Source organism: Ahaetulla prasina, chromosome 2 (assembly GCF_028640845.1).
Source record: "Ahaetulla prasina isolate Xishuangbanna chromosome 2, ASM2864084v1, whole genome shotgun sequence".
Taxonomy (NCBI): domain Eukaryota; kingdom Metazoa; phylum Chordata; class Lepidosauria; order Squamata; family Colubridae; genus Ahaetulla; species Ahaetulla prasina.
The window spans coordinates 54,636,092-54,660,394 of NC_080540.1; the positions used below are offsets into that span (position 1 = coordinate 54,636,092).

Below are 24,303 nucleotides of genomic sequence, written 5' to 3' on the forward strand. Positions count from 1 at the left end.
GGTTTTTTAAGAAGAAGTTGGACAACCATTTGTCTGAAATGGTACAGGGTCTTCTGCTTGAGCAGGGGTTTGGACTAGACGACCTCCAAGGTCCCTTTCAACTCTGTTATTCTGTTCTGACCAATTTGTCTGTTTCTATAAAGCTCTATCTTAGAATGACCAGATGCAAAGGAAGACAAAGCATCCGTGCTAATATCAGACCAGCTAGCACTTTTAGTGTGATTGATTTCACTGGCCAACATGTTTTTATTAAAAGTATAGTGTACTGTCACCAAAAGCCACTATGAATGACACCATACAACTTAGTTACCATATAAAAAATATGATTCTATTAAATTTTAAAACATAAACACAAAGTAAGCAAAGACGGAAAATAGAAAAAAAGTAAAGCATCAAACAAGAAGCAAAAGTAAAAAAAAGGAAAGGAAAACAAAACGAAAAAATGACTTCTGACTTTCTTTGCTACAGACATAAATAAAAAACACATCCAACTCTTATTCTAAACTCAGTGATAGTCTATATTATTCTGTAATCCCATATAATTCTAATCATCAAATCTCAAAATCAGAATTGCATTTTTCTTAGTTTTTTGCAAAAAGTCTGAAGGGGGCTTTGTTAGCAACTGATCATTGTCTCTAAAATTATAAGCATAATCTTCATTCCATATTTCACCTATTTTCTATAAACTCATCTCTAAATCTTCCAATCTCATTAATAAGCCAAGATCCACTTAGTCTATTTCCTCATTCCCCTCTTAACAATTAAACATTATAAAAAAGAAACTACACAATTAGACATCATAAAAAATAATCACCTCTTAAAAGCCCTCCCCAATTACTGGAGGCAAAATGATCATGTGATTGCAGCTGACTGTGGAAGCACTGAAGCAGCAGTAAGGATCGTACTGAAATGGCCATAAATTTTATTCCCATGGGACTAAGGGGTTCTGGCATTCTGTAAATTAGTTTATTTAAAGTACATTGGTTCAAAAATGGTTTCTCTATGATGCATAATTTCACACAATTTAAGGTTACAAACCAACAGATACACAAGTTTTTGTAGTATATAGGTAAAGCATATTCTAGAGATTTACTGTTATCCAAATGAGGGCGTATCTAGAACTTCTAGATATTAGCCTTCAAAAATCATTCATATCTACCCCATTCTGGTAAAACAAACACTTTAGCCAAGACAAATTTAAATTGACAAATGTGGGATAATTTTAAGCACTTCAGTGTATGACAATAACCACAGCAGTACAGCCAGGATCAATCAGTCAACTTCCTGATAGGGAATCTTGATGTTCCGATGGACTGGCTGAAACAGGCATTTGTATAAGATTAGAAATGGGTACTCCATCTTCAAGTAATTAATCAGCTCATTTTTTCATTTGGATAGCAGTTAATATTTATTGCACTGGAGAACCTATCATGTTGAGGATACAGTTTACAAAAGTCACAGGATATATTGTCATTGTGTAACTGCGTGTGAAACTAAAGATATTGTATGATACTTTGCACACTCTGTTCAGTCTCTTTCTTGGAATTGGAATGTACATTCATTTCTTCCAACTGGTTGACCACAATATCATTCTCCAGATTTTCTCTCCTACCTCAGTTAGACTCTTGAAGAATTCTTCTCTTGCTTGCCATATTTCATTGAGTATTCCATCAGTTCCTGTGGCCTTCTGACTTACCAATGACCAGAGTGCTGATATAATTTCATCTTCTAGTAGTACAGGTTTTTGTTAAAGCAGGGAATATCCTCTAAGGTATCTTGAATACTGATCTCTCTAGCTTGTCAGTATACCCCATGTTGAGAAAACATGAACTGTATTTCCGTCCTTTCATGAAGAAGCCATTGACCCCCTAAAATTGTCTGGGGTATGTATTTCTGTAGAGCTGAAAGGTCATTGTGTGGGCATCTGCTCACAGGTTTATTGGATATCAGAGAAAATCTCCTCTGCAGATACTGTGCATATGACAGGCAGCTTGCCGGATGCTATTTATCTGAAGTTTAACTCACCTTAGGGATGGAATTATTTTTCAATTTTGTCATAAATGAATGCATCAGCATGTCTTGTAAGAGCCCCAGGATTTTTTAAAATCATGAATTCAAGTTTTCCAGGTGTTTGTTCCCAACCTCTCTGTAATGCCAAGCGAGCCTTTTTGTTAATTAGACTATTCAAGGCAGGGATGTACAACCTGTTTGGTCTCTAGAGCCCTCTTTCACAGTATAGTGCCAAAAAGCAGTGACACAGTTTCATATCATTTTGTAGTGAAAAATATCACCAAATCTTGATAAAATAAGGCCATCACAGTTAAAAAAACAACAAAGCTCTACACCACCTGCCAAAGAAACCAGAAAAACTATGAAAATCATAATGTTGTTAACCAAACTACATGATGTAGTTGTGTTACCGTTTCTCCAAATTTTAAGTGCAGCTTCTAGTTTTTCTCTTATATATATGGTCTGAAAGGCAAACTATTTTTTAAAAAAAACATGTCCTATTATATGCTAGTTATTCCTTTTGTTGGACAGAAGAAGCTCCTCTATTTTTCAGTAGATTATCCTAAAGGAGGGATATGGAATATGGGGAACAATGCTAAAGAATGAATAAAGTCAAGATTCCTACAAATATGAATTCTCATAAACAATGTCCTTTTTTAGTTTTTTAGTTTTAGGCTTAATTCATCTTTGTGGATCTCAGAGTAATAAATCCCACAAGACTAAACTTTGCCCAGATGGACTATTTCAGTGGCTTTTACAGCTTGACAAACTTTGTGCTACTTATTTTAATTGTCTAAAAGGATGAGAATTTGCCTGAATGGACATACTACCACACAAATTTGATCAACTTGTTTTATTACAAAGATATCCCCCAGCACCTTTTGCCACTTCCATTAAACACCAGGTAAAGCGGAAAAACACTCACAAATAACTTGACAAAGTTATTATATATATATATATATATATTACAATAAAGTTGGGCTCCCCTCAGTTTTCACCTTGCAAACAACTTATTTCTTTTCAGTGACTGAAGCAAATATTTGAACAAAGAATTAAATAACAAAGCATAGGCCATCACACTTATGCACCAAGCACACAGCTTGGAACACTCACAACTACCTCTAGTCATACCCAGGATAGGACCTTCCAGGGGGAAAGGAAGATCAGTCATATTAGCTAAGAGCTTTCTGCTCATCCAAGTCTACGTAGGAACTAGGCTGTTGATGCCAAAATTACAGCTTCCTGCACAGACAAAACTAGCACATTTGTTAAACCTGCTTCAATTTCAATCTATTTCCCTCCTCTGCAGACATGGTCATTCAGAATAGGGTCCCGTCCACCCCCCCGCTCCCATTCCTGAGTTTTCCTTAAGTATGTGTGTAACTGGGCAGCTCCTCACAATTAAAAATAATAATAATTTTGAAGGAAACAAACAACTTCTGTCAAGTTAAATGTAGCCCAGCTACATTCTTAAATTTCTCTTCCACAACCAGTCTCTTGGCAAATACATGTACATTTCTTCAGTGAGTGTAACTTTTTGAAGTTCTGTTTTCAGGTCTTCTATATTCCTCTTTATTTTTGCCCTGGATAAAATCTGTATTTCAATATAGCAATATATAAAATCCATCATGGCATATCAGTTCCTCAAATAATATACTCACGCTAGGCATTTTGGAAAGTTATATCTGAAGTAAGGTAACCGTCAAGGACAAGATTTTGATTAAAAAACTGAAATTCACCCCACAATCAACTCAGCCTCAAAACTGTGGCAACTCCTCCCTTGTTTTTGGTGAGGTAGTGTGGTATGCTTTGAGCATTATTTGGCAGTTCATGAGCTTGGCATTGTCAAGGGCGTGTGTCGGCGTCAGTGTTTGTGATGAGTTTTCATCTTCTTATACAAAACATCTATTGCCTGAAGGCAACTACCTAAGGTACCAAAGGGGAATTTTGAGAGTACTAGAACTACTGATATTCTCTCCTTCACAACAGAGAGGACAATGTAAGGATAAAGGAAACATTTCAGGCATCAAAGTTAGCAACACATGACACTTTGCAATGATTTTGGCAAATGCAGGACACTGCACAAAAAAGTTCCCTTCAGATAGAAATTGGAACGGAAATACATACCATTATTTTTGTTCTAGTGAAAATTAACAGCGGCCTTACATTAAACCAACTGTTATGAACTTTGGGCTTAAGCCGAGCTGAGAGTTCAGCCCTATATAGATATAGATATATACCCTTTGAACTAACAGGGGCAGAATAAGGGAAGAAAGCACATTCCTTTGACCCCTGCAGTATACGTATACTTTTCCTTCTATGGAAAATGATTCCTCCAGCAGTCCAAGAGCAGTCAGAGAATTTGCCGAGTGCAAATTGACTTATAGGAATATCTGGGAAGTTTGGAGAAGTGGGAACAGCTGCACTGATTGGTTGTTTTCTGACTCTTGTTTGCTACGTAACAATAATCCCTTCAGCAAGGGAACAGCCATTTTTGTGATGAGATAAAGTGCTTTCACATGCCGTGTCTATTCGGGAAGGAACTGCATTGTGGAGCCTATGACATCTCCACCTCTTTCCAATGTTGGAGGATGGTGTGGCTATGTTACACATATAGTACAAAAATAAAAGGCACAAAATACATATAATGCAGCAAACTGTGTACAGTAAATGGGTTCCCTGATATTTAAAGTACACAGAAGAAAGAGGGGCACCGTTGACAGAGAACTCCTTTGTGGATCTCAGAGCCTTCTGAAACCTTCATTCATTGTTCCCTGAGTTGTTGCTGCTTTTCTCACAACAACCTTAGCATTATCTCCATATCCTTTGGGGTGCCAAGATTTTCCCCGGGAAAATGAATGAAGTAAAAGATGGCCATTTTGAAGATGAGCAGGAGGGCAAATAAGTTATGGGAGCCACGCAGTGCAGATCCTATAAGTAAATTTCAAGCTGTTTAGTGGACACCTCTCCAGATAGTGTAAGATGGGGCAGATCTGCTATCAAGTTGGTTCCTTAATCATCATATACATACAGTGGGGTACTTATTGACAAACAATGACTTAGGGTGTTTCTTAAAAGACAGTGCACTGCAGAGAAGGTCACTTCTAAATACAGGAAGAAAGTCCAGGCTGATACCTATGCTTCACTGCAGCACTCGTAAATATTGTCTTCCATAAGTGCAATCACTTGCTCAAATTTGTGCTGCAGCTGAGTGCGTCTTGTGGCAGAGTTGGAGTCCAACGCATTCACTATCTGAGGAAACAAGGAATTAAACAAACGTGAGATTTTTAAAATGTATTTATTCACACAGTGCCGTCTTCTGCATGTCTACTCATGGCTTTTTCTCCAGGAAAGTGTGTCAAGACTAGAACTTGCTTTAGGTCCATTCAATGTACGTCATTCAAGTTCTTAAAATCGTCTACCTGTTTAAGCTGGTTTCCACCCATCTTTTAGTAGCATTCTTCTACATTACCGACTGTTGTATTTCCTTGTTACTATAATGATTTATACTTGTATTTTTCAACAGTGGCAACTTCCACATACGTGGTTTTTAATTCTCAGGATTCTCCAGCAACCATAGCCATTAGGAATTTGGGAAGCAGTGGTCTATGAGAATGAATGTTGTACCTTCTTGTTAACATTCTGCTTTTGAGAAAGAAGCTTAATGCTTTTAGAAGATTCCAGGTAACCATTTCCTTGAAATCCTCCTATGTTATTCCATTGCTTATTTTTCCTTTCTTATTGAAGGAAAACTATTTAAGGTTTTGCCTCTTGCAACATCTTATACCATTGCAGATGGGGGGGAGGGGGGAGAGGAATTGTCCTTGGCAGAGATGAATGATCTATTGGAATAAGAGTCCTTATTCTGCAATTTGACTTGTATTTCAGGTTTACAAATTACATCCCTCAGCCAGCGCAAGTTCTCTCAATTACTTTTGCTTTCTTTATTGTGATTTACTTTTTCTTAAATTTTATTTTAGCCTGTACTTTGCATTTTCAACTTGTTCCACCATTATCCACCGTACTTTCAGCCAACCCAGGATGAACTACTTCATGAAATTTCTTTCTCTTCTGGAGTGAATTAACTTCATCCTTCTGTTCCTGACAAGATAGTTAGCTACCTAATTAGGGGATTTCACTATGTTCCTTTCTTTATAATTCTAAAGCAGCAAAATAAAAAAAAAATGGCAAGGAGGGAACAAAGGAACAAAATCTGTTAGAGGGCATTGAGGCTTTCTGTTACTTACAGAGTCCAGGGCAGAAAAATCAAAATTGTGAAATTTACTAATTTGGATAATCTGATGTGCTTGTGAAATTAACTAGAAATCAGGCACTCTCACAGACCTATATGGCTCTTATAGCTCAAATGTGAACTATTTTTACCCAGAAACAAGTATAGTTGCAATCCTTTGAGATAGACCAGATAGGAAACCAAATCTCTTGTCTTGTTTTATCTGTGCCTCTTCCTTTTGTTTCCCAAGGTTATTCTCACAGCCCATTACAATAAAAAGGCAATGTCAGGAGAAGAAGGATTATGATAGAAAATCATTATTGATAGTGTAGCTGCTTGTCCCTTTAATTATAAAGAATAACTGCTTTAGCTGTGAAGAATTACAAACTTCTTTGATTTATATTCTAGGACAGAAAAGGCATTCAGAATACTGCTTGGCTGAGGAATGACAGAGAAGTTTCCTCTAGAGATACTATCCACCAGGGAACAAGCCTTCAGTGGGGAAGCCATGTGGCTTAGCTTCACATTTTTGCTCCTTGAATATGCATGGCTATCTTTTAGCATTAGCATAGATTTATTTATTCATTTATTTTATATTGCCGCCTATTCACCTTACAGAATATAAAACCACATTTAAAATAATAAAAACTAACAAAAAGAATCAAATAAATTAATATAGCACAATATAACAAAATCACCCCCCACCTCTCACCCTGGCAACAGCAGATCATACGAGCCATTTAATGGGCTCAGTCCTGCTCTGGGTTCCCCAGGTCCACTGGCAGAACCAGGTCTTCAGCACTTTCCGGAAGAGTGTTAGAGTGGGGTCCATTCTGGGGGAATGATGTTCCAGAGAGAGGGAGCCACCACGGAGAAGGCCCTTCTTCTGGGTCCCACCAGGTGTATCTCCCTAAGGGATGGGACCCACAACATTCCCTGCCTCCCCACTCTGGTGGGTCGGGTAGATGTGACCAGCAAGAGACGGTCTCTCAGATAACCTGGTCCCAAGCCATGAAGGGCTTTAAAGATGACAAACAGCACCTTGAATTGCACCCAGAAGCAAATCCGCAACCAATGCAGCTCCCACAGGAGAGGTGATACATGTGCACACCAGGGTCTGCACAAAACCATGCGGGCTGCTGCATTTTGCACCAACTGGTATATATCTTTACTTGGAAGTAAGGGCACTACCACAAAAGACTCCGACATTACCACTGGATCAACCCTGCACCTTCTTTTCCCTTCAGCAGCTAAGTGTCACTTTTATGGCAATGCAGCCCAAGTCAGAAATATTCTAGTTTCCTATTTGAGATGGTGAAAATTCCACAGTGCATAGGGGCAGGCTGTTTTTCCCAGTGGCTAAACTCCTACTTCCTTGGGCAGTGGCCGTATTATGTAAATTTGGTATTCTCCTGCAACCTAGGTCTTTCTATGTTTTTACTTTTATTTGCACTTCAATGTTTTATTTATTTATTTATTTATTTATTTTATTAAATTTTTATACCGCCCTTCTCCCGAAGGACTCAGGGCGGTGTACAGCCGGAATAAAATACAAAATATATACAATTAAAAAAAATTAAAATAAACTATTACTAAACGGCCGGTAATTTAAAAGATTTAAAAATTTAAAATATTACTAAAACCCCAATTTAAAATCAACTATTTATGCCAGTCCTGCTTGAATGAATAAATATGTTTTTAGCTCACGACGAAAGGTCCGAAGATCAGGCACTTGACGTAAGCCGGGGGGAGTTCATTCCAGAGCGTCGGTGCTCCCACAGAGAAGGCCCTACTCCTGGGGGCCGCCAGCCGACATTGTTTGGCGGGCGGCACCCTGAGAAGGCCCTCTCTGTGAGAGCGTACGGGTCGATGGGAGGCAGAAGGTAACAGCAGGCGATCTCGTAAGTACCCGGGTCCTAAGCCATGGAGCAATTTAAAGGTGGTAACCAGGATCTTGAAGTGCACCCGAAAGACTACAGGAAGCCAGTGCAGACTACGGAGCAGTGGTGTTACATGGGAGCCACGAGCGGCTCCCATTACCACTCGCGCAGCTGCATTCTGGACTAACTGCAGCCTCCGGGTGCACCTCAAGGGCAGCCCCATGTAGAGAGCATTGCAATAATCCAGCCGAGACGTAACCAGAGCATGAGTGACTGTGCATAAGGCCTCCCGGTCAAGGAAGGGACACAACTGGCGAACCAAGCGAACTTGGAAAAAGGCCCTCCTGGTGCCATTTTAATGATGGTTATACTATTTTGATTGTCACTAAGATTATATTTGACCCAGTGAGGACACTCTGTGTCCTGTGAGATGCGGGACTTTATAGAATTTGTTAAATAAATGCATGCAATACATCTTTGGTTTTCTTTTGAGTAGAAGCAGCTTATACTGAATGAGTGAAAGTGCTGTGGAAATGCGTTTACCTTCCCCTACCCGCAATATCTATCTATCTATTTATTAAATTTATTAGCCACTCAGCTTACCATATGATAACTCTGGGTGGCTTACAGTCATAAAAATGTATCTAAACATATACGTTTAAACATAAATAAATTAAAACCAAACATTAAAATCTAAGGACATGTGGGAAAGGCAGGGGTGAAGTGGGATCTCTTATGACTTGATCAACCAATATGGAGGTTACCAAATGAACAACAGAAATTATGGAGCCGGAGACTGTTTTGATACTGTTTTTTTTGCAACTGATCAACAGTGGGAAGCATTGTGGCTTTGGGATGGGATGCAGAAAGCACAACTGCAGACTGTAGTTAAACTGTTCGTGTAGCTGAGGAGTAAGACAGGTGGTGGTGTGGAGGGACCATAGGTGTTTAAAGGAGAATATTTGTCACTCAGGGTTGAAATTAGGGGTCCTTGGTGCTCTCTGAGCTTGGTTGTTTTCTTGTAACTAGGTAATGCCATATGTTCTCTGATGATGTTACCTAGTTTGGATAATGAACCCTCTTCAAGAAAATAACCAAGTTCAGAGAGCATCAAGGACCATAAGCCTGCTTTCTATGTAAACAATGTAGATAGAGGACCACAAGTGTGGGAAAAGGAAAGGGATATGCCTAGGCTGTGTCCTCTTTGTGAATGGAAAAAAGGGAGATGCACACTGCATATCACCACTGGAATTTTTGAAGCTGGGTGGTCACTTACATTTTTTATTTTATTTATGTTAGAAAGATTTTAATTGTGTTTGTCTGATGACACTCTTTGTAAATAACATATTTTGAGTTTACTATGACATAGAACTATAAAATATGGGTTGATACTGACTGGAAACCTAATGTTAAACTGCAATGTATGATTTCCCAATTTATTTCTAATAGAAACTGTAGCTTAATAAAGCTTAGGTACATTGCATTGAGCCAAAGAAAGAAGAGCTGCCAAATGAGGTACATTTGACTTTTTAAGCACTGTACTGTACTTGCATGGGAGTAAGTCCTATTGGACTTAATATCTGAGGTGGGCTATATAGGGAAGTACTGTTAGTGTAGCAGAATGAGAATTCTTCATTCTTATGGCAAAGTGATAGACTACAACAAGTACGAAACTACAAGCTGCCCAATTGATCCTGGTACAAAAATGCATTTTTACACAGAATGTTAAGAACAGCTGGGCTTAGATAACAGTGCTCTAAAATTATGTGTAATATTTTTCAGATTTACCCTTTAACAGGTGTTTTTAGGTAATAAAAATAACACCAAATCCATTCTGTGTTTTTCAGTTTGTGCATATTATTTTCATGGTATTTTCAAAGATTTTCTGTAAAAAGTCTGAGATGTAACAGTTGTGTGGGGAGGGAGAGGAAGGGACTATTGGGTGTATTTATATGAAAAGAAACTATCATCCTTAAAACTGAAAACCCATGTAAGATCTGCATTTTGTGGCTTCTTTTACTCTAAAGCTAATATTTTACTATCTCAGTGGATCTTATTACTAGAAGCATTAAATAATTTGAGTTATTAGCAATTTTCAAATCTACTGATTATGCAAATGGATCATGGAAGGGAACAATTTGGGCTCAAGTAACAATGTCATTGGTGTCCAAAGGCCAAATTAAAAAAAAGTATGCATTTGGGACTAATAGGGGCAATAAAAAAAATAAACCAGGCCAAAGGGGAAAAATCAGTAAGTAAATATCTGAGAAATTAATTGCATGAAGAAATAGAATGAAATTGGACATTTCCTGTAAGCACCATGGTGAGCTAAATGTCTTGTCAGCTTCTGCTGGCTAGCAGCACAGCTTTTCCAAGAAGAATTGCTGCTGGATTCTGGATCAGAACTGGCATTACAGATTAACAGAGTTGGAAGGGATCTTGTAGGTTATGTAGTCCAACCCCCAGACCAAGCAGATCCTATACCATTTCTGACAGATAGCAGTCTGGTCTCTTTTTGAAAGCTTCCGGTGATGAAGCTCCCACAACTTCCGAAGGCAAGCTGTTCGATTGGTTAATTGTTCTCACTGTCAGAAGGTTCCTTCTCATTTCTAGGTTGAATCTCTTCTTATTCAGTTTCCATCCATTATTCCTTGTCTGGCCTTCAGGTGCTTTGGAAAGTAGCTTGACCCCCTCCTCTCTGTGGCAGCCCCTCAAATATTGGAACACTGCTATCATGTCTCCCCTGTTCCTTTTCTTCACTAGCCTAGCCATGCCCAGTTCCTGCAACTGTTCATTGTATGTTTTAGCCTCCAGTCCCCTAATCACCTTGGTTGCTCTTCCCCACACTCTTTCTAAAAATATTTTTTTATAGTGTGGTGACCAAAACTGGACGCATAATCTCTCCAGAACAAGGAGGGATCACTGAAATCATCCATGTGACTCTGATAGCCACTCCTTGTAGAAACTGCCATTTTTACATTTGACTTACAAGTGGAGTGGCTGAGAGTCTTGATTACATCAAGAATATTCCAATCATTTCAGATAAGTAAAGATGTTATTGAATTGCAATGTCAAATTGATTCTGAAAGCTGCAAACAGGAGCTACATGTTGTTCCCTCATGATCTGGATTCATATTTTGAATCCAGATTATGAGGGATATGGATTAATATCCTTCATGATGTTATACATTAATAATATTAATTCAGTGCAAGTTCAGGTTTTGGTACAGTAGTTAAACATCAGTAGTTAAACAAGCGGCAGTGTGGTGGGCCGTGCGGGCTTGAGTTCTTGAGGGCCCAAAGATCGGCCATTTCCCCCCCCCCCAGCTGACTCTTGGTTAGGCCTAGCCTGCGCCGTAATGTCTATCAACGGCTTAGGCTTTTGTCATCAGCGGCACATTGGCGGCATGTTCAGAATTTCCATCTGCGGCAGGCTGGATCATGAACTTAACATAGATCCAGCGTGATTAATGGCGGCCATAGGAACAGCGGCGGCAGTGACAACATTAGCGGCAATGGTATTAGTACGTGTGGCTTTCCATCTGACCACCGAACTGCACGAGCCCCTTCCCCAGGATGGAGTGAGCCCGGGACTCCGAGGGACATTATGTCATCTTAGCGGTCGGCAACCGAGGAGGATATTATTGTACCAACTTTTAGGAGGGAGGCCATTAGATTTGGCCGGACCTCTGGTCCCCTTGGCTGTTTCCTGGATCATCTGGACTTGGGCCGGTTTTGTTCCCCGGATTTCAACGGATTGTGGGTTTGGCATCTTAGCCTCCCTTTCTCCATCTGTGATGAGGATAGGGGTGAAGTGGACTAGTCTGTGGGCCTAGAACTTGCTTAACATCTATACCGGCTCGGGATGTACACTTTCTGCTGTCTTGAATTTGGTATTCTCATGAGATATTCGTCCACCGACCTATTACAACTGCGAGGTTCCCCCGCCTCGCAGGAATGGCCCTCTAGGCTATCGAGAGCCTACCTTAATGAAGGGTCTTGGGACCCAGAGAGGTGGCATGCGGCCAAGAAGAATTTTTGGGGATTTTTAAATAGATTTTTAAAAAGGGGTCTTTTAAGGGGAGGGAGGGATACGACGGGTGGGGGGATTAACCCGTCGGGGAGGGATCCAGCCCCTGTGCTTGTTCGCGGCACTTTTACATCTGGTCTGAAGGCAGGGGGGGAGGGTTTTGTTCCAGGACTAGTGGGTTGTTCAATCTTTACGGTAAGTGGGAGAGGCAGATATGGCGGGGGGGGCGTATCGAGAGTTGGGAGCATGTGCTCGATGTCTGAAAGCGATCACGTGCTCCGGCCCCTCAGTCCCTACCCGTTCCTTGGGCAGCCATGATCCTCAGAGCTTGGATCTTCGGTTGATGTTATGTAATGCCCGGTCCGTGGCCAATAAAGCTCCCCTGATTTGCGATCTTATTCAGGGGGAGTCCGCGGACCTTATGGGCATTACGGAGACCTGGTTGGGTCCAGAGGGGGGGGTCCCCCTTGTTGAGCTGTGCCCTCCAGGTTTCCGAGCATTTCATCAGCCGAGGGCCCAAGGTAGGGGTGGGGGGGTGGCGGTTGTTATTAAGGAAGATCTAGAGCCGAGGGAGGCCACTGTTCCTCAGATTGCTGGCTGTGAATCCCTCTATGTGAGGTGGGGCCATAGGAATCAGTTGGGCTTGTTGATCGCGTACCTGGCTCCTTGCTGCGTGACTACAGCCCTGCCCGAGCTGTTGGAGGTACTAGCCGCTGTGGCGGTTGAGACCCCCAGACTGATAGTCATGGGGGATTTCAACCTGCCATCAGCTGGCTTGTTATCGACAGCAGCTCGAGAGTTCCAGGCTTCCATGACGGCCTTGGACCTGATTCGAGTAAATGATGGCCCTACGCACATGGGGGGAGGCACGCTGGATCTGATTTATATCTCTGGACAGTGGTTAAATGATATGGAATTAGATGATTTAGTAACAGAACCGATGTCATGGTCCGATCATTTTCTCCTTCGCCTAGACTTCCGAACCGCCACTCACCATCGCAGGGAGACGGAACCTATACGTTGGTTCCATCCCAGGCGCCTGATGGACCCCGAGAGGTTCCTGACGGAGCTTGGGCCATTCCCTGAGGATCTGGCCCACGGCACGACTGAGGAACTAGTCGTGGCCTGGGATCAGGCCGCAGCTGGGGCCTTGGACCGTGTTGTGCCTTTGCAGCCTCTGACCCGGCGCAGATCTCGTCCGGCCCCTTGGTTCTCTGAGGGGCTGAGGGAGATGAAACGCTGGAGAAGACGCCTAGAGAGCACCTGGAGGTCCAGTCGTTCCGAAGCTGATCGGACACTAGTTAGGTCCTATTCTAGGACCTACCTAGTGGCAATGAGGGAGGCGAGGCGTTCCTACGCCTCCACCCTCATTGCGTCGGCAGATAACCGCCCGGCCGCCCTGTTTCGGGTGACCCGCTCCCTCCTTCATCAGGAGGTGCGGGATGACCCTTTGCAGGGACGTGCCGAGGAGTTTAGTGGTTATCTATACGATAAAATCGCTCAGCTCCGGGACGGTCTGGACCGAAATTGGGATGATCCAAGCGAGGGAGAGGAGGCACCCCTTGTCGAGTCTGTTTGGGATGAGTTTGACCCTGTGGCTCCTGAGGACGTGGACAGGTTGTTGGGGAGGCTTCACGCCACTACATGTTTACTGGACCCGTGTCCTTCCTGGCTGGTACTGGCCACTCAGGAGGTGACACGAGGCTGGCTCCAGAGGATTATCAACGCTTCTTTGTTGGAAGGGGTTTTCCCTGCCGCCTTGAAAGAGGCGGTGGTGAGACCCCTCCTCAAGAAGCCCTCCCTGGACCCAGCTATTTTGGGTAATTATCGTCCAGTCTCCAACCTTCGCTTCGTTGCGAAGGTTGTAGAGAGTACTGTGGCGCGACAGCTACCCCAATACCTGGATGAAGCCGTCTATCTAGACCCGTTCCAGTCCGGCTTCCGACCCGGATACAGCACGGAGACAGCTTTGGTCGCATTGGTGGATGATCTCTGGAGGGCCAGGGACAGGGGTTATTCCTCTGCCCTGGTCCTATTAGACCTCTCAGCGGCTTTTGATACCATCGACCATGGTATCTTGCTGCGCTGGTTGGGGGGATTGGGAGTGGGAGGCACCGTGTATCGGTGGTTCTCCTCCTATCTCTCCGACCGGTCGCAGACAGTGTTGACAGGGGGGCAGAGGTCGACCGCGAGGTGCCTCACTTGTGGGGTGCCGCAGGGGTTGATCCTCTCGCCCCTTCTGTTCAACATCTATATGAAGCTGTTGGGTGAGATCATCAGTGGCTTCGGGGTGAGATACCAGCTGTACGCTGATGACACCCAGCTGTACTTTTCCACCCCGGGCCACCCCAATGAAGTTGTAGAAGTGCTGTCCCGGTGTTTGGAAGCCGTACGGGTCTGGATGGGGAGAAACAGGCTCAAGCTTAATCCCTCCAAGACGGAGTGGCTGTGGATGCCGGCATCCTGATTCAGTCAGCTGCAGCCGCAGCTGACTGTTGGAGGCGAGTTATTGGCCCCAAAGGATAGGGTGCGGAACTTAGGTGTCCTCCTGGATGAACGGCTGTCGTTTGAAGATCATTTGACGGCCGTCTCCAGGAGGGCCTTCCACCAGGTTCGCCTGGTTCGGCAGTTGCGCCCCTTCCTTGATCGGGATGCCTTGTGCACAGTCACTCATGCGCTCGTTACCTCTCGCTTGGATTATTGTAATGCTCTCTACATGGTGCTCCCCTTGAGGTGCACTCAGAGGCTTCAGTTAGTCCAGAATGCAGCTGCGCGGGTGATAGAGGGAGCTTTGCGTAGCTCCCGTGTAACACCGCTCCTGCGCAGACTGCACTGGCTACCTGTGGCCTTTCGAGTGCACTTTAAGGTTTTGGTTACGACCTTTAAAGCGCTCCATGGCTTAGGGCCTGGGTACTTACGGGACCGCCTGCTGTTACCACATGCCTCCCACCGACCCGTACGCTCTCACAGAGAGGGACTTCTCAGAGTGCCGTCCGCCAAGCAATGTTGGCTGGCGGCCCCCAGGGGAAGGTCCTTCTCTGTGGGGGCTCCCACACTCTGGAACGAACTTCCCCCGGGTTTACGCCAAATACCTGACCTTCGGACCTTTCGCCGCGAACTGAAGACATATCTTTTCATTCGCGCAGGGCTGGCTTAAATTTTATTGATTTTAAATTTTCTACTACTAATTTTTAAATGGGGTTTTAGTTTTTTATACATTTTAAAGTTTTAGGCCAATTATAATAAGTTTTTTAACTTGCATTTTAAACTGTATATTGTATTGTCTGTTTTTACTTTTGCCTGTACACCGCCCTGAGTCCTTCGGGAGAAGGGCGGTATAAAAATCAAATAAATAATGATAATAATAATAATAATAATAATAATAATAATAATAATAATAATAATAAAGACACGTGTATTTCACAGAACTATTTCACTATTTGCAAACATAGTTACACTCAACCTTTGTTGCTACAAGCTACAAAGCTGACAGATAAAACAAATTCTTCCTATCAGACGAAGGAAGTGACTCACCTGATTGCGGTATCTCTTGGCGTATTTATAAATCTCTGTCATGGCAACATTGGTGTTAAACTCATTCCGATATTTCTTCATGAAGAATAAAACAAACAAAGAATGTTACTTCCATTTTCACTAAATCACAGCCACTCTTTTTGACAGGAATCAATTGAGTTAGAATTGTACTTGCTTTGGATGGTGCTCTGTGCAGCATCAGCATATTTGAACTCTGATTGTTTTCAAAGTCAGCTAATTAATATGTGACATACATAACTTGTGAGTAATGCAGGAAAAAAAATGAAAATGCATTGTAGCCAAGGAAAATCTCTTTAGTGATTTATAGTCAAGCAAATTTTAGTTGAATTCCTGATAATACTTAATACAGCACTCTTGAACACTGTTTGTCTAGAATATAAAAACATTGCTTTTAATTAGACATGAAATCAATACAGGTAGTCTTTGATTTACAATCACAATTGAGCCCAAAATTTCTGTTATTAAGTGAGGCATTTGTTAAGCGAAGTTTTGCCCCATTTTATGGCTTTTCTTGACACAGTTGTTAAATGAATCACTTCAGCTGTTATGTTTTTAAGCAAATCTGGATTCCCCATTGACTTTGCCTGTCAGAAAGTTGCAAAAGGTGATCACATGACCCTGGGACACTGCAACCATCATAAATATGAGTCAGTTGCCAACTGTCTGGATTTTGATGACGTGGCCATGGGGATTCTACAGTGGTTATAAGTGTGAAAAACAGTCCCTCAATAAACTGTTGTAAATCAAGGACTATCTGTATTCTCATAATTAGTATGGGATTAAAAGTGCTTGTGAAAAGATTTGGAGAAATTGTTATAGGAGACAAATCTGAAACTGATACTTTATAAAACATATTTCTTACCCTGGATTCTTCTGCTAGATGGGCATTCATTTCCTGTTCACTAAGAGGTGGCATATCATGGATCTGTTTGTAATACTTCTGTACAATTTTTCTATATTCAGGAATCTCCTTAGCATATAATAATTTATTAGTAGGTGAATCCTAGAGGCAAAAATCCAGAGGGAGCCCATTATTTTTTTAAATGATTAATTATTATTTTTTCTTTTAAAAAAAGAAAGAAAAATATTTTCTGATAAAATATAAATATATGCACTGGCAAGTTCAAAAGATCGCTATAATTGAAATGAACAGTTATCTTTGCATTAGCTTCCCAATATATGATTCAATGCAGGTTATAGCACATGATAAATATAATTAATTAAAATAGTCTACAGACCGGTATTCCCAAAGGAATATTTAAATATAATCTAGCATTATTCCAGGAGAGTGCTAAATTTCTAAGCAGAATACTATTTTTTAAAACATGTATCACTGGGTATCCAATGCTATAACATTACACATAATATACGCTCACTTTTATTTATATTTATATCGATGACTAATTAAAGGATTAAATTATAGCCCTCAACAAAGTGCCTCTATTAAATTCTCCAGATTCACTTCAATAACAATGCAAAACAGGTTTTTGTTACAATTAAATCTCTGTAGCACTCAAAGGGCTATAAATCAGCATTAGGTTTCCTTGGGATCCATAAATTAGGTTAGGCTTCCTGGTGTCAGATTACCTTGAAAGCCAATATGTAAGAAGGTTGTGATAGCCAAATAGAAAAATTCAAATGGTATAGGGCTAGATACCTAATAAGAAAATAGGATTGGTCTTTCAACAAACTAATCTCATATTAAGTTCATTGATAAAAACAACAACAACAATAACAAAAAATGCTCACCCAGCAAAAAGGCGGCTATAATTGTAGCAATTAATTCTAAGTACCAAATTGTCCAGCTCCCAGGAAGTAGGTTGCTATGATTATAGTAATGCCAGGTCATGCACTTCAACCTGACAATTCTGCATTAAAAAGCATCTGATCCCAATTAGAAAACAAACTTCTAAATCAGAGGGGGGTTTCAGCAGGTTCTGACCAGTTCTGGAGAACTGGTAGTAGAAATTTTGAGTAGTTCGGAGAACCAGTAGTAAAAATTCTGCCTGCCCCTGCCCCCATCTATTCTCTGCCTCCCAAGTCCCAGCTAATCGGGAGGAAATGGGGATTTTGCAGTAACCTTCCCCTGGAGTGGGATGGGAATGGAGATTTTATAGTATCCTTCCCTTCCATTCCCACCAAGCCATACCATGCCCACCAAGCCATACCCACAGAACTGGTAGTAAAAAATTTTGAAACCCGCCACTGATCTAAATTAGATGTCTTACTAAGCATTTGCAACTCTCTTAAGGGTCAAAAAACTCTTATATACAAAAACTCATTGTAGATTGACACGAGGCAGAAAAAAAAAGTAATCTACTTTGTACAGACAGCCCAAAATTGCAAGTCCCATCTCACAGAATTATGACTTGAGCAATTTCATGGTAATCTATTTTCTGGGTTATCACGAAATTGCTCAAGTCATAATTCTGGGAGATGGGACTTGCAATTTTGGGCTGTCTGTACGAAGTGACTCCATTATTATCATTATTTTTTAACCTTACAAAAAAGATCGTGATACTGATTAGAAGTAACTTTAGATGGTGGCTGCTTTCTCTTAACCCAGGGAGTAAACTATTGAAGGAAGTAGAATAAAACTTTCAGATGGTCAATAATTTGCCTGACTTGCCTAGTGATTTGCTCATTATTGTTTATGACATAAATGACACAACTGGAACAATCACATTAAATAGTGATGAAACAGAATCACGTGTGTGTGTGTGTGTGTGTGTGTGTGTGTGTGTGTGTGTGTGTAACAGTTAAATTTTCAATTTTGGTTCTCATTTTCCTCACATTTTTTTTTGTTTATATTTATATCCCGCCCTTCTCCGAAGACTCAGGGCGGCTTACAGTGTATAAGGCAACATGGACGTTAACTTTGCTCCCTGCTCCCCTAACATCGTTTACCACACATATAATATTCACAAGACAATGTAAAATATTGTTGAGTGGAAGAGTAGATGAAAACACCATCCTTACTGGCCATTACGTACCTTGCCCAACTGCAGGTCAGAGATGGAACAGGCATCAATGAAGGCCTGAGCTATTACAGAAAGACAGGCATCTATGTGGTCAGTTTTGTCGATATCAAAGACAAATTGGGGGTTCTTCAGAATGTTGACCCAAAATCTCAGAGGTAGGCTAAGGAACAAAAATTCAGAGTGATAGTTATCTTGTTCATTCTTACATCTTTCCGTCACAAGGTGAAATAAATTAAAAAATAGGTTAAATGTTGGTATCTAGTTTTTGATTTTGCCAGTTTTTGCGTCAATGAAATTGATCTAATGGGAATGATCTTTGACCATCACATTTATTGCCTAAACATTCTTCTTCCATTTTGGATTCCAACTTTTTTTATATTTTTGTTAAATATAGGGATTAACCTATAACTTCTATAGAAGTTGATTCTATAGTGAAAAAAAAATCTTCTTAGAGTTCAGTAAAACATATGGCTTCAGCACCATAAGAAAGATTCCGTACAAGTAGTCCTTGACTTTCAACAGTTCGTTTAGTGAATGTTCAAAGTTACAATAGCACGGAAAAAAGTGACCTATGTCCGTTTTTTACACTTACGACCACTGGACGATGGTCATGTAATAAAAATTCAGACACTTGGCAAATGACTCATGTTTATGACAGTTGCAGTTTCCCAGGGTCATGTGATCACCTTTTCTGAACTTCTGAAGAGCAAAGTCGATAGGGAAGCCAGATTCACTCAAAAACAGTGTTACTAGCTTAACAACTGCAGAGATTCAGTTAACAACTGTACAAAGAAAGATCATAAAATGGGCAAAGCTCACTTAACAAATGTCTCATTTAGCAAAAGAAATTTTGGGCTCAATTGCAGTCGTTAGTCGAGGACTACCTGTACAGACTTGTTCCTTTAAATTGCAGAAGTGTGCTGTCCATTGGTGGAAAATGAATGGCTATGTCCTTGCTGAGCTTTAAGGTTAAGATCTTCTTGCTTTAAGAAGATACTGTATGTACTAAAAGACTGTGAAAATGTATTGAAGGCTGCCAATTCAATCAAGTAATCTATATGTCAAATGGATCTTTTCTCAGTTTTAATAAAAAGTCTATAGTTATTTTCTAAGTACTAGAAAAACAAATTTATATGGACGTTTCATAATATTTATCCATTTCTGAACGTTGAACAGAACAAAATAACAGATTTGGAAGGGACCTTGGAGGTCTTCTAATTCAACCCCCTGCTTAGGCAGGAAACTTACACCACTTCAGACAAATGGTTATCCAACAACTTCTTAAAACTTCCAGTGTTGGAAGATTCACAACTTCTGGAGGCAAGTTGTTCCACTGATTAATTGTTCTAAGTGTCAGGAAATTTCTCCTTAGTTCTAGGTTGCTTCTCTCCTTGATTAGTTTCCACCCATTGCTTCTTGTCCTACCCTCAGGTGTTTTGGAGAATAGCTTGACTCCCTCTTCTCTGTAGCAACCCCTGAGATATTGGAACACTGCTATCATGTCACCCTAGTCCTTCTTTTTGTTAAACCAAAGATACCCAATCCCAGCAACCGTTCTTTATATGTTTTAGCCTCCAGTCTTCTAATCACCTTTGTTGCCCTTCCCTGAACTCTTTCTAGAGTCTCAACTTCTCTTTTACATCGTGGCGATAAAAAATGGATAAAGTTTTTAAATAACTTGGAATTTGTTTGGTGTGAGTTTGAAAAGCATTGAGCTGCAGTTCTGCAATTATTTCCTGCTCCCTTTACAGTTTCCTCTCATTCATTTTCTACCTTTGCTTCCTCCTGAGAAACTACCATGGGGATCAAAGGCACTTGTTCAGAAGCAGACCTGTATAAGACAGAAATGATGGAACTTCTTTTCCAAACCTGTTGGTTTTCCAAATGTGCAATGTGTCTGGGTCAGAGATTCCTCGTTTCTCTGCTTGCTCTTCCAAGAAATCAAAGAAATATTTAATTGCCAAAGGTGGCTTGTCATCTCGCATACTCAGAATGGCTCTGAATAAGTCATCCAGGAATTTTTGCAGTGTGCCCTGAAGAATAAAAATGTTTCACTTGCATTAAGAAAGGATCAACAATGATGAATGAAATATTAATAAGCTTTAACTATTTTTCAAATAAAGTTGAAGAAATCTGAAATAACACTGATTGAGTGAAGAGGGAAGAATCTTTCGTGAGAGTTGGGTTAATTTTGTGTATAGTTTTAGTTAGCATTTAATCCTTTTTGGCACTGAGTTTCTCCTTCTCTGGTTCTGGAATCTAAGAGCACATCTGTGATTGTTCTGTGTGGTAAACAGTGGGAAAAACTATAGACCCCTGGCAATTCTGTGATTTCGCCTCCAATTATGAATCACAAAGCACTGGAATTACAGACTGGCTTCTAGCCAACATCTGTGTCCAAGTCCATTAAAAGCATTAGCACTGATACTTGATGGTTTCCCCCCCCAAAGTAGATGGGACTCTTCACCATTGTTGCAGTAGATAACTAAGTTTTTCTTGAGTATAAAACACATAAGATGAAGAAATACGATCATATTTCCCGTTCCAGTTATTTTAATGACAAAATAAGAAACTGAACTTATATGCATTTGTAAAAACACTTTGCTTTTTAAAAATATAACTGAACTGTTAGTTTTGATTTTTTTTGTAGCAGTTGTTTTACTGTAATACTATATTTATGCTATGCTATTTATATTGAATTTTTAAGATTTATTTCTGTGTTTCTAGCAAATTGATTTTTATCTTATGCTATGTGTTGGAAAAATTAATGTTTACTGTTAACTGTTTTGGGTATTGATTATTATAGAAATATGACACATAAATAGACCATTGGACCAGAGGTCTAACTTAGCTAAATAAATAATGTGGTGTAGAATAAAGGATTTAGTCAGCACATATTTGTTAATCTACATATGATATGTAGTCTTGGATCAAAAAGAGAAAGCTTAATCCTTCACTCAATCACTTCACCTGCTTAATACAAAAAGCTGTAAGGTAAAGAAATCACAAACATTAACAAAAACACAATAGGTAGGGAAAGAACTAAATTTGTCTCTTTTGAATTCAGTTCTGTCTATAATTATGATTTGTAATTTTGAAATTCTGTATAACCCTCAAAACACAGTCATGATATATAGATATACAGATTCACTATGCCCAAAACTTAGTAACACATCATAAAACAATACTCAAGGTGAAAACAGCTGGGTAATAATCTAATACAAATTAAATATTATTAATGCAATATTTAAACAATATTAGAATATAACCTAGTATCACAAGGTTATAGAATATAACCAAGTATCACAAAATTAGAAAATAATGAAATATCCTAAACTGTCTTTTTAATTTACAAACTTTAAAAAATCTGGATTTTTATCAACATAGTAATCTGAGTTGACTTAATCCAACATTATAGTAATAAAAATATTAATGAACTTCTGGTGAGTTCGATGAAATATACTCTTTACTCATATTGCACCTCATGTCAGAAGAACTGAGGTGCTTCTGGGTTGAAAGGATTAGCTGGTGACTTCATCAATGCCCGGGCAGTGCCTAATTGGGGGCTCCTTTCATGTCCCTAGCAGGAGCTGGAGCAAAGGACAGGAGCTCACTCCGTCCCACGGCAGCACTTGGGTCTTGAACACAGGCTTGCTGCTTGTTAATCCAAAGTCCTAACCATGTGAGCCCCTGCGCTCCTTACTAAATGCAATTTACCATGAAATTAAACTACATTTACTTTTTACTAAATGCAATTTAATTTCATGCACACTTGTCTAAAAACAAGTTCCATTAAATGTAAGAAAAATTTATTTACAGAAAAAGTATACAAAATTGCACTACAAAATTTCATTTTTTAAATCATAAGGATAGCTATTTTCTCATGTAATGTAAAACATGGGGTAATTCAGAGTTAATTTTAGTTGAACTTGATTTTGTTAGTCCGTTGGACCATTTGTAATATGCCAAAGCAGACATCTGGGATCAATAATTTCATACCAAGGATATATATCAATCTTTTCACTCAATGCACCTCTAATGTCTTACCTTTGTGGAAAGCAGTCTGGTTAGGTAAATTTCAGGAAGAACTTTTTTTCTATGACTTTGTCGATACGATTTTTTATTTTCATTTAGTTCATCTGTGGGAAGGACCTGAACAATGGCCAAACAACAATAACAATAAAGAACAAATCCACTCACCAACAGATGATGTACAATTACAAACTTTTTTTAATATAACAGCTGACTACAAAGCATTACTTTTTTAAAAAAGAAGAAAGACTATTTCTTTATGCTATAAACCAGAGCAATGATATTATGAACAATGGAACAATATTAAATATAATTTATACTATTGCCACAGCTGTATTGGTTGTTTCCTCCTCCTTTCCTTTCCCCTCTCTCTTTCAGTGAATGAAGAATTTTGCAATAGACTCAGTTTACAATGAATTCGGCTGTTTAAAACATCACTTAGATACAACAATTCTTTCCTTACTGATAACTGGCAATCATCAGGAAGATAAAATATGTTAGAAATACATGCAGGATTATGACTGAGACAAAGTTAGAAAAAAAATTGAATGCGTTCCTTCTCTCTGCCAAATTTGTGTGTTCAATTATTATCCTATTACACAAACAACACAAGAACCCCAAGAGTCTAAACTGTCCCCTCCCCAGTGAATCTGATCCTAGGCCAATAAACTGACTGGATGACAAATTTATCATTCTACATACACTGTGCATATGGAAAGCATTCTTATATTTGCCTTTACAATAAACCATGTGCAGCTTTACTGTCCTTACATTATACATTACTAAACTGTAAGGCAGGAGAAAGGGGGGAGGGCTTGTTTCACTAGGACAGACTTGGTTATAGTTACACTGGGCCAGGCCTGCCTCCCAACCATTGAATTATTTTTTGTAATTCTTTCCTCAGCTTTGCATAAAGTTGTTGTGATTTATCTATACCAGGGGTCTGCAACCTTAAACACTCAAAGAGCCATTTGGACCCGTTTCCCACAGAAAAAACCACAGGGAGCCACAAAACGTGGGTGGGCGTGGCCAGCTCCATGTCACTCACTCCTACCCAGTCACATGACCCCCTAGCTATGTCTACCCAGCTGGTCATTAGGGCAGAGAACTGGTTGTTAAAAAACATCGGGAACCACAAAAACTCTTTCTATCTCTCTCTCTCCCCCTTCTCTCTGTATCTCTCTGTCTCTCTCCCCCCTCTGTGTCTCTCTCCCCCCTCTCTCTATATCTCTCTTCCTCTCTCTCTGCATCTATGTCTCTCTCTCCCGCTCTCCCTCTTCCCCCCCTCTCTCTGCATCTCTTGGATTTCCAAGGCCAGGCGAGGAGTGACTGGGAGGGGAGGGTGAGGCCAACCAGTGATGGGACAGGGAACTGCAGCAGAGGGTCCAAAGAGCCACATATGGCTCCAGAGCCATGGGTTGCTGACATCTGATCTATACCATGTCATTTTTCTGGTGTGTGGGTTGTTTTTCTGGATAGCTATTTTGTACAGAGAATGCAGCCAAGGGGGAAAAAACTTCCTCTCTAAGGAAAATCTGTCTGGCCCACCTAGAATGGCAGAGTAACATCCTGGACTGTTCTTGG

The 24,303-nt window shown here is 40.3% G+C and overlaps 1 protein-coding gene across 1 annotated transcript in view; it reads right to left on the reverse strand.

The window, feature by feature from the left end:
* Positions 1–870: 870 nt before the first annotated feature.
* PLXND1 (plexin D1) overlaps positions 871–24,303 on the reverse strand; it is a 201,885-nt gene continuing 178,452 nt past the window's right edge. The window contains exons 31-36 of the mRNA XM_058171611.1: positions 22,735–22,839; positions 20,557–20,720; positions 18,700–18,847; positions 16,569–16,709; positions 15,686–15,760; positions 871–5,262 (exon numbers count right to left, since the gene is read on the reverse strand). Coding sequence (XP_058027594.1) covers positions 5,146–5,262; positions 15,686–15,760; positions 16,569–16,709; positions 18,700–18,847; positions 20,557–20,720; positions 22,735–22,839 — 750 coding nt within the window. The 3' untranslated portion in view covers positions 871–5,145. The remainder of the gene's footprint in view (positions 5,263–15,685; positions 15,761–16,568; positions 16,710–18,699; positions 18,848–20,556; positions 20,721–22,734; positions 22,840–24,303) is intronic.